The following is a 12,062-nucleotide window of genomic DNA, read 5'->3' as shown; positions in this document are numbered from 1 at the left end:
AAGCTCAAAGTTTAATGATCAATGCAAACGAATATACTAGTTTTCAAATTTATTTTTCAAAGGAAACAACTGAAGCTATTTGTTACAATACATTAACTTTAAGTAATTAACTAGCTGACCCGTGTGAAGCATTTGCGCTTGATAGTGGTAATTAATATGTTTGATTTTTTTAATGGTAATTTTTCGAAAAGCAGTAAAAGTGTGAATTGTTTCTTATTTGCCCATGGGGGTTAAAAAAAAGCTTTACTTTTGTAGTTTTATGAAGTATTAAGAAATCCCCCTCCCTCCCCCCCCCAAAAAAAGAAATCACCAGTACTAAATATTATTCACGATGTTATTCCCCCCTCCCCCTTCTGATTTGAGTGCAACAGTACAACTGTGGTTCAGAAACCAGCAATGACTTTAGATTAGATATTCTTGGAAATTTGGATCAAAATTGTTTCGTGGAAAAAAAGTCATTCAAAAACGAAAGAACCCATGGTAGAATCGAACCTACGATCGTCACGTTTTTAGCGCACGATGTTCTAACAAACTGAGCTATAAAATTTTCTTCCGGGGGTTAAACTTTAAAGAAATGCGTATTAAAAATTATAATAAACCGATTTTTAACCGACTTCAAAAAGGAGGCGGTTATCAATTCATACCGTATGTATGTTTTTTGTTTTTGTTTGTCCACTCATAGCGTCTCAACTAGTGAACCGATTTTGATTATTCTTTTTTTAATGGATAGGGGATGGCTCAACTTAGGTCCCATTACTTTGTTTGACCATATTTGTTCTTTAGAAAAAAAGTTATGGGCAAAAAACAGTAAATTTTATGCACTTTCCCTATTAAATGATTAAAATGATAGTGTAGCGAAGTTCGCACTTGTCTTCCGTGGATAACGGTGGCTTAGTGGTAGAATTCTCGCCTCCCACACGAGCGACCCGGGTTCAAATCCCGACTAGGACAAAGTGAATTTTACTAAAATTTCGTTTCTACTGTTTCTCGTATTTTCTCGAATCTTCTATTAATTTCTGTATCTTTCCAAGTTGGGAAAGTTCCAGCACTTTCTCAAGTTGTATATAAGGAGATGTAACGTTCATTCGTGGTTCTGAATAAAGATCTCGAGTTGAGACTAACGAGTATTCGCTTCATTTGGCTTTCACATTGTCTTCGCTATCTTCATCTACGCGACAATATGAAACTCATTGTTATAAAAGTTCGGTGCCATATAACAGTAATAGTAATTGTAATGATAATTTTGAATGAAGGCTTCTCTGAAAATTTCTTCAAGGGATATTTTGATAATGGGGAATCTGGCGCTGTCGTCTCATTTTTGGCGTAAATAATTTTATTTTATTTCCCTGCTGATTTATAGTAACCCTATGTAAATTATCAAAATCTTCCTTTCTTCAGTGCTATTGCTCCATAGTAGGGGTAAACCTAACCTAGAAGCGAGGTGATGCAGTGATTAGGATCTGCTTAGCCTTCACAATGCTACCATTAGGTTTGACTCAACTACTCTGTAGTATTTTTATCGTTATCATCTATGCCGATAACAGATGATCGGGGCTAAGTAAGAAAATACAGGATTGCATCATGAGCAACTTAGATGCTGTGGAATGTAAATTAGTTAGGAAAAACGTAATACTTAAATGGTTATAATTAAATTAACTACGCATGATTTCCAGAGAGGAACAAAGATAAGTTTTTAGAGCCAATCGCTTAAAGTTTAAAGCGTGTCGATAGTTTTTTTTTTTTTTTAGTATGGAGCATTTTTAAGAAAAAAATGTTAAGTTTCGTGATGGTAACTTCTTATTATTTCTGAAATACCTACATTTACACTAAAAAGAATGAAATAAAAAAATTTTGAAAAAAAAATAGAACCGACTTCAAAATTGCTCTAAAAAGTGAAAAATAATTTTATTCTTTAAACACCATCGATAATGCTTTTAAACATAATTTTTGAAGTTGGCGCAAAAACGATAGATAAAATCATTCACAGCCATAACTCAAATACAACTAGAAATCTAATCACACCCAGTTTCTTCACTACAACATACGTTATGCATTGATGACAGCATATTTAAGTAACGATATAAGTGTTTCGTTCCTTACTTTGGATGCTTTTCTGAAAAAAAAATATGAACGAAGCATGGTTATATATGATTTTACTTTTTGTTTTTGCGCCAACTTCAAAAATTATGTTTAAAAGCATTATCGATGGTGTTTAAAGAATAAAATTATTTTTCACTTTTTAGAGCAATTTTGAAGTCGGTTCTATTTTTTTTTAAAAATTTTTTTGTAAAAAACTGCCGCAATGTGAATTTTCTGTTTACTTTTTGCCGAAAGTGGTATAACAAAATTTAAAATGATGCATTACTTATGAAATTTGATGAACTTATGGCGCTGTCTCAAAAATACCTTTGGGAAATAATATGTATGATTGACAATTTTCGGGTTTTGTTAAAGTTATTAATTTTTGTCCAATTTGTGGAGAAAATAATATTATGATTCCAGATTTAAAAAACAAAAGAAAAAAGGAAAAAGAAAACTAATATTCTAGCATTTTTAAAACTTTGTTGAAAGTATAATTTCTTCTATGCACTAGCGCAGGAAGAATGCACCTTCTGGAAATGGTTTAAAAAGTCCTTACAGGTGAACTACTGTACTAGGATCAGCAATAAAGTGAAAAGTAAGGAATTTGGAGAAGGTTTTGACCTCCAAATCTGCACCACTGCCTCAATGGTCATCGACTTCTTTTAACTTTCTCGATAAGAAATCTAGAGGGTTATTTACTGTCGTATTCGGATAGCTTGTTAAGTTTTTTAAGAAACAGAACCAGTTGCTCTAAATGTATCTGCATTGTGAATAGCTGAAAGCTGAGTTTGTTTCTGTTATAAAATCAACACAATTTATATATGATTTAAGTTTGATGCGTTACTGGGACTTTGAATTGCATGCATCCACTTTTAACCCCGGCCAGGATCCCCCCCCCCCCCCGCCCCAGACCAGGAACATGTGACATACAAAAACAAAAAAGGAAAAAAAATTCTTGTGTAATAGCGCTATTTAATAAGTGATTACGTTCTTTGAATAATTATCCTCCTTTCTTTACATAGAAATCGAGTTCCACTTATTCAGTTGGAAAAGTTATATGGACCTTCAAGCGGAAGTAAAATTGATTTTTTAGTAAATCATACAAAGTACTGACACACAAACTCCTATACCAATTTTTTGACGATTAAAAGAAATGAAAGTACCACGACATTAAATTATGAGGAAACTATGCAAATATCTGAGCAGATAAAAGTTAATATAATATAAAGTGTAATAAAACAACTCATCGTTTACCTGGTGAGAAGAAAACAAATTTCTCCTCGTTCCTAGACAAGCACTATCTTTTTTGCTTTTTTTAAAATTGATGACAAAGAAACGTAACCTTGCTGTGATGGTTACGTAACCATACACATCATAGTGGTATTTTCCACTTTACACGCAACAGATAACAAAAATGTAAAAAACTGAAAAAAGAATAATTTGTAGTTACTGCCCTTTACCTGCCCACGGCAGTATTATGAAAAATATCAGAAGAAATGGATACCGGTTTTTTTTATCTATGAACGGACTTATCGAAAATTGTCTACTGTATTACGTATTTAAAAAAAAAAAACAAAAAGAACAAAAACAACAAGAGCCATTCCCACATTTAAACGAAAACTAAATATCGTGCATATGCAAGTCATTTAGTTTCAGTCCGTGAAATCATCTCAATCACTGTTATCTGCGTCCCTTATCAAGCTGCGATTAATAGATGCGCTTGCTGATATATATATTCGTCCTCCAAATTGTTTTCACTGATGCGTTTGATTTCCAAACATGTGGACCTACACTCTCATTGCGGCTGTGATTGTTTTATGGGTTATGTGAGTACTTAACATTCAATTAAAGTTGAAGAAATACATTCATATAACAATTATTATGCCTGTAATATTGATCTTTAAGAAAATAGTTATATTTTTATTGTGCCACTTTTCAATTTTGAGTATATATATTTACACTTTCATGATTTTGTAGGTTTTTATATGTTGTGTGTATATATATTACATACATTACGGTGTCCCCCCAAAAAAAGAAAATATTTTTTTCAAGTCAAACACACTTATATTAAAAAAAAAATATATATATAAATAAAATAAAATAATATATATATATATATATATATATATATATATTTATATATATCAGTAAGTTGCTAAATGGAGGAATTTAAATGAATGAATTAATAAATTAATACGCAAGTGATTTAGCAAATGAATGAGCGATTAAACAAAATAAACTATTTCACTTTCCCCCATCCACTTTGCCCCGCATGTACTTGACTGATTGTAAAAAATATTTAACATACAATTAAGCTTAACAAAATAAATATTTCACAGAGTATTAGACAATCTCAATTAATATTTAAAATGTTAATAACAAGAACTATATCATTTTGTAATAGCCTAAATAATTTTTGACTTTTTCACTTTGCCCCACATTTCCATATATATATTCCGTTAATCAAGAAAGGATTTTTGCAACTGATTTTTGAATATTTCCTGATGTCATTTTAAAGGAAATAGTCTGTAAAAAAAAAATTGTGTGATTTACTTTCATTACAGGCTCTGAAAGCAAATGTTGTGTCAGAAAAATTATGCATACATTCATTTTTCATGTTTACAATTATGTGGTCTAAGTTACACGAAGCTTGAGAAACGTTTATGGTTTAAAAATTCAGTGCACGCAAAATGAAGTGAATGAACACAGAATATAAGTAAAGGTCAACATAAATGAAACAAAAATTGTCAAGAAAATATTTCAAATTGCTGTTTCAAAACTATAGTGGAACCCTCTCATCAACACAAAAAGTTGCTCAATAAACAATTAGAAAGCCGTGAGAGAACAGCCAACACAAAATGAATCGGATTAGAAGTTAATTGATAGGAATTCAGGACAAGGGAAGAAAACAACCAGACAACCGACGAACAGAAGCACACTATTATTAATTATCTGGACAATTACGCCTACGTTTTTTTAAATCTTGGAGATCCATAAATAAGGGTTGCTCATCTGCCCCAAGAGGAAAGGCGCAAACCACTAAATACTACAAAGCCCCCCCCCCCCCCCCAAGAGCGAGAGCGATTCCCCCCCCACAAAGAGAAAAATACCCCTAAAACCCCTTTAAAATTTCAATAGCCGCGCCCACAACTTACTTTTCGACCCGGTAAATCCCCGCTCTGGCTCCGCAAAAAAAACGATTGAAAAATTCCCCGTTTCTATATAAAAAGGGGTTCGCCCATTCTACCAGAGAAAGCTGTTTTTACCCAGCATCCTTAGCGGCTAATAGACGAACTTGTTTCGCGTAATGCATTCCGGATTAAAAACACCGCTTTCACTCCAGAAGCTAGCAGGAGTAGAAAGATTCCATATAAAACCCGTTAATAACCGGAATGCGGTGAAAAGCAGGTTTTTTCCGGGGTCGAAAGTGTCCATGGAAACGGCCCTAATGGTGCAGTTTGCGCCAAGCCCCCCCCCCCCCTTGAGTGGGCACCACTGTATAAATGTACACACTGTGCAATAGAAAAACTGAATAAGTAAATAATACTGGATTAAAACAAAAGTTTAGACTCAAATGCATACATTTCGTGGAGGCCTACTTAAGAAAGACAAGTGAAACTCCTACTACTTTCTGATTAATTATAGAGCTCGATTCATTTACAGGTATTTAACAATTTATTTTCTTCTTAGTTTCATTCGTCTTTTATTTTTTCAACAGTTTTTACACTTCGTTCCTTTTCTGATTTTTTTTTTCCTTTTATTCAAATGGTTTGATATCTTTCTGAATGTTTCAAATAGCAAGCGGAGCAACACATTTTTGTAAGTATTCTATAAAACACAACCATTTAGATAACATAGATATAACATTTCAAATGGGAGTAACATTTTAATCTGAACTAAAAGGTTATCTTTAGTTTGATTGTTCTATTGTTCAGAAAAAAAATATTACAAAGGTATAGTAAATGCGATGATATTAAAAGTAATCAATAAAATTTCACTCTTCTTGTAGGAGCATTATACTTTATTGTACATTTCTTACTAAGAGATAAAACATGCACTTAAATACAGTTTAACTCCCTTAATACGAGCACGGTTAATACGAAATGGCTGGTAAAACAAATATTTTGTCTAGTTTGCTATTTAATTACACTACAAATATCACGCATAACACGTGTATTAAAATGTAAGTTTCAGCTAAGACGAACAAAAATTTCTGAACTCTAAACAAAAAATTTTCACGATTGAATAGCAAAAGTCTTTTTTTTTAAATTTTTTTCCAGAAATTATTCAGAATTTTATGTGGTTGTAGAAAGCATAGAAAATGTGTCCAGAAAAGGTAGATATACGAATAGCACTATCGTTTTTCGCCGAGATTATATGAATGGTAAAATATCGTAGGCCCAAAAACAACTGAAATATAAAGGGTCTTTTTCGCAAAAATGTTATATTTTAAGAATTAAGCAAAAGTTCTGTCAATGTAATTAGACTACAGGTACAAGATGTGTATTAGCAATGATAAAATAGTAGGAATACATTTTTAAATACAGATATGCATAGCTTAAGTTTTTTTTCGCAATTTCACTTAGTCACGAGAGTTCAACTGTACTGCGAAATTTAAGGAAATGTTTCTGGTTTTTTGTTTAAGCGAAGGGGACGATATAAACAGAAATCACAATTTAGACCTATTAGTCTGCGTCTAATAAAAAAAGTCAGTATAATTGACATCATAATTGACAAACATAACCACCTCAAGAGAACCAGAAGTATGCCCTTAATTCGCAATTCTTCCTAAAATTTGGTTTTTCTATACTTCAAAGATGGATATGGCAATTTTTCATTTGCCCGGTATAAATCTCAATACCAGAAGATTATTAGTTACTTTATTTATTTTAAGATACAGCACATTTTTATCTAACCTGTGACGATCTGATTCGAATGTCACAATTTATCCTTAAACGGTAAATCGATTTCGCTTTTTTTTTCTTGAATGAAACCAAACTGCATAACAGTCACAGCTGTCAATTTGTAAAATACTCGCTAGTAATTACTCATTTAGTCTATGCGAATGCCGGACATAACGTCCAAATCCAAAACGTCCATGGACATAACGTCCATGACCCAGTCTATGCATAAAAAATGCATTAAAAAAAAAAAACTACTAGTCTAGTCTCACACAGTTCAAAAACAAACTAACCACACTTTTACCAAAATTAAACAATCCCAATCAGGTGTCAATTTGCTGGATGAACAGACTAATCAGTTTGTCGAGATACCTAAACGCAATCTTATCTCGCATACTTTAAAAATTACTTTTATGAATTACTTTTGGACGTAATATCAGCATCTATACTAACATAAAATTTTTCAACTGCACAATTTATTTATAAGTTAAGTTAAACCCAAAGCAGGAAACACTGTTTCTTATTCTAAGCATCACTTTTACCATGCTTCTCAAGAAATTCCAAATAAATCTAATGGTATGACAGAGAAAGTTAACTTATGGGGTCTCCAACTTATACGAAGGCTAGAAAATAGTGAAGTGAAGTGATACACACTACTCTGAGATTGTAGGAAATGCACATTAAGTTCATCATACCTGCAAAGATGTACCTACTATGGCTACAGCGAGTGCAAAGAAAGGGGCGATTGCTGAGCTGCCAGCTGAAAATATATAACAAAAAGTTTTACATTGTGTTGTCACTTAACTGCTTCAGGTAAATTCACCTTAATGATGCTCATGTCAAAAAAAAAAAAAAAAAAAAAAAAAAATGCATTTCATCAACTATATTTAATGAATATATATACTCAATAGAACATATTGTTTATTGAAATAAAAAATATTATAAATTGTAAACTTATGAAAACTGCCAGTGTCTAAAATTATCTTCAAATATTCCAGAGTGCATTTAATTAATATATTTGCATTGTATGATAATAAATTATACAAGAATTAAAATAAAATTTCAATTCTTAGATGGAGAAAAAGGTCGTTTTCCGTCCTAAAAAACCTGGGCATTCCTGGACCGGAACCGAATATTTTCTTCGGAAATGCATTAGATCTTGTGTGGAAGGTAAGTTAGATGAAGTGACTTTATGAGTGATTCTGAGATTCTACAAATAGGGGAACGTTTGATTGCGTTAAAAAAAAAGTGAAGAATATCAAAATTTTGCTTTTATCTTAATAAAATAGCTAAAATGCTTGTTTTCCGTTAGGGTTGCCACTTTTTGAAACAAATCTAATGAAAAAAATATTTTCAACCGTTTGGATGACCAACCGTCCTTGACATAAGATTTACACTCGTTTTTTGTGATGATGCTTTCCCATTGTTCTGATATTTTTTATGATAAATGCTTTTTCAAAAAACGAAGCTGCAATCTCTTATCAGTGTACGTCTAGATTTTGCGGAATATGTGAAACATGGGCTATAGTATAGGACACGTAAATTACATTTTGAAAAATTTTATTTTTAAAAGGGGAATTTTTTTTTTTTTTTTTTTTTTTGGCTTGGTTAAATTGAAGTGATAAAGAAGTAAAAGTTTACCAAAAATTTTCTTTTAAAGAAATGAAAAAAAAGAAAGAATATTCAATAAAATAAAAGAAAAATATAGAAATTTTAATAAAGTAAAAGAAAAAAGTGGTAAATGAAAATAAAATTATAAAAGAAATTAATAATTATAAATAAAACTTAAAAAATTGGAATGGAATTCGAATGCCTTAAAGTTGTTGCAATAATCTGCACTTTTTAAAAATTATTATGTAATTTAACATTAAAATTTCCAATGAAGTACTGCTACAAATGCATTTTAGTAAATCACGCAAGCCCCAACATTGACTTAAAAATAAATTCCCTTTTAAATTAATTTATTTAATAAGTGCACGTTTTTTTCAAAACCTGAATTACTCACCAATAGCATCTTTTTTATTAGCAGACCTAACTTAAAAATAAGTTCTCGGGAGCAATTGTATCTTTGAATATGTCTTTATGAATTTACCATGAAAATGAATGAGAACATATCTACAGGAAAGGAGTAGGGTTAGGGATGACGGCGCTTATTGTTGTTAAATTTATGAACAACTCTTTACAAAACTATATAATTGAAACTGATACACAATCAAATTTTACTTTATAGAAGACACCTTTGGAGAGTCATAAAGAATGGATAAAAAAATATGGAAAAGTTGTTGGGTAAGCTGCGTAATTCTACATTTAACTTTAACATTTTTTTTCTTACTTTGTTATTATTGCTGTTGTTGTGTTAACTATTACCTATTTTTAATGGTTGAATCATGAAATGGATTGCTTTTGAAACTTGTAGGAGTTGCACAGGAATGCTTTGCTTTCCAAAATGCAAACTTAGCTTTTCCTGATTACTTTATTTACAATAAATTTTTTTTTTTTTTAAAGAGGGCATGGATTATCATTGTTCTACATAATCACAATTTCAACCTACTTTCCTAATGCAGTTTGTTTTCAGGATTTTTTTCCTTTTTGACTATTAAACAAGTATATATTTAAGATAATTTGGAACCTAAGTTAATTAGAAAACTAAGAGAATTCTGCAGTAAATGTGCAGTAAAAATCAATGCTGGTTCATGAAAAAACAAACTTATGGGGCTGTTTAACTACCGTGAGCAGGTTTAAAAAAAAAAAAATGAAAAATGAAAATTTGAGTTACTGCCCTTTACCTGCCCCGGTAGTATAGTTCTGCTTCGCGTTTTTCAAAAGGTCTCAAAGGTCTTCCATGCTACGATAAATTCTACATTCGCTTTTCGGTAATAAAGCAACGTCTGTTTCTTCGATTGCTAAATAAAATCGTTAATGACGGAAGGCACTCCGAGTTCTCAGGTTTGCCCCAAAGACTTCCCAGTGGCTAATTGTGCCCTGTACGTTATCACAACAATCGTATGATTTGTAAATGTGGAAAAAAAAATTGTTTTCAGTTGAATGTGTAAATATCATGAAAGGCAACCCATAACCGCCTTTTTTTACTTACAGATTCTACCTTGGAACTAAACCGGTCGTTCTTATTACGGACGTGGACATTTTGAAAAAAATTCAAGTCTCTGATTTCCATAAATTTATGAACAGGCCGGTTAGTATTTTCAACATCGCAGTCGTATTATTTGTTTTTTATGATACTGTGGTAAGAGTTCAAAATATAAGGACTAAATATTATCAAACAGATATTCTTCGTTCCAGCAATATCACTGCACCTTAAAGAAGGCTGAAACACTATAGTACCCATGTCGATGGGTACTATATTAATTGCATAAAAGCATTGACGCGAAAGTTAAACTGGACTTTGAAAGAGCATAGTAAAACATGTTTCTAAACGCATAACTCATTTACCCTCGTGTCCCCGTTGTAGCACTATGAGTCTTAAAGTCTGCCGAAATTTTAAGAAAAGTCGCCAAATTTAGCGAGTTCGCTGAGTAATGGAAGACGTCTTTCACACGCTCTGCAGATGGTTGTTCTGCCACATGCACAGGGAGAAATCCCGGAGTATCTTCAATTTTCCGCTAAGTCTTTAGCTTGGCAAATTATTTATTTTTTTGTGAATCGGAAGACTGTAAGACTTTATATTTGGAAAACAGGGGCACGAGGGCAATAATATTTGCGTCCAAAAAATGCCAAAATATACTCTTTTGATTGCTACCTATTTTATTCTTTTTTCATTACACTTTATTCGTGTGGTTCTCTGGTTAAATGCAAAGATCCTATTCTTGCAATCAAAGGCATACCTTTACACATCGGGTTATGAACTTCTTTTCACTGTGGATACTGCATTATTTCACGAGAAAGATTTGTCCCCTTCCTATTTTCAGATTTATTCTTTTAAAGTCGGTAGATTTGTCCCTTTTATTTAGTCGGTTTACTCCCTTTCAAGCATTGGTTGAGTTGCTACAGAGGAAAAAATGTCAACAAGAAACAGCTCTAATATTTAACAAAATACTTTTATTGTGGAAGCATTTGAAAAAGATTGATAAGAACTCATCATTGTTGGTGCCATTACAAAATGTTACTTATCTTAGTGCCTTTGTGTAGAACGGATGCTTGAGATTACTGCAAGAGGAAACTTACTATATATATATATATATACATATATATACATATACATATACACACATATATATATATATATATATATATATATATATATATATATATATATATATATATATATATATATATATATATATATATATATAAAATAGAAAGTTCTTAAACAATCTACATTATGAACCGTAAAAAGAAATTATAAGTAACTATAAATATAGAAAGATAGATAGATACATATAAAGTATGATTCCTTGTACGGAATACAAATTTTGAACAAGCAAATGAATTGTAATGACCTTTTTGAAGCACCATAGTTACACTGAAAAGATTAAGAATTTTCTAAAAAGAATAATTAAAAAACCTTTCAATTCTGATGAAATTTTGATTTTTTTCTTCAATGCTGAAGAATGATAACAGCAAAATGTGACGCAGGATTTACTTCGTGTAGTTGCAGATCATTCAATTATAAAATTTCGCAATTAGATTCTGAGTCCTAAACACACACACACACTGACATAAAGATGAAAATATTTCGTATACCCTAAAATTTTGCTCAAAGTATTTTTTTCCTTGAATAATACAGCTATCGTCAAACTCTTCATAAAGAATATTTACTCCTTTAAAAGAAGATTGCAAATTCAATTCTATCGCTCTCTTTCCTTTAAACAGTTTATTCATGCATGTTAGGTATTCAACACAATAAATTGCTTTTTGTTATCTCCTAAATACAAAATTAGCAAACCCATTCTTCTTCACCACGCTATTTAATTAGTATAACGGGAAAACTTGTATAAGTTTCAAAACTTTGTTACATAACATATTGTAATGACATAGACACCTGGTACTTCGGCGATTGGAAATTTTCCCTGCATGGGTTATTGCGAAAGATTTTTTCTACGTAAACAATTTTGCCTTAGA

General features: G+C 31.5%; 1 protein-coding gene across 1 annotated transcript in view; it reads left to right on the top strand.

The window, feature by feature from the left end:
• Window positions 1–3,852: 3,852 nt before the first annotated feature.
• The window catches only part of LOC129219320 (cytochrome P450 3A24-like), a 43,879-nt gene continuing 35,669 nt past the window's right edge, over window positions 3,853–12,062 (top strand). The window contains exons 1-4 of the mRNA XM_054853673.1: window positions 3,853–3,908; window positions 8,057–8,153; window positions 9,214–9,269; window positions 10,080–10,176. Coding sequence (XP_054709648.1) covers window positions 3,862–3,908; window positions 8,057–8,153; window positions 9,214–9,269; window positions 10,080–10,176 — 297 coding nt within the window. The 5' untranslated portion in view covers window positions 3,853–3,861. The remainder of the gene's footprint in view (window positions 3,909–8,056; window positions 8,154–9,213; window positions 9,270–10,079; window positions 10,177–12,062) is intronic.

Source organism: Uloborus diversus, chromosome 3, assembly GCF_026930045.1.
Source record: "Uloborus diversus isolate 005 chromosome 3, Udiv.v.3.1, whole genome shotgun sequence".
Taxonomy (NCBI): domain Eukaryota; kingdom Metazoa; phylum Arthropoda; class Arachnida; order Araneae; family Uloboridae; genus Uloborus; species Uloborus diversus.
This window is presented reverse-complemented; position numbering and strand designations above follow the sequence as displayed.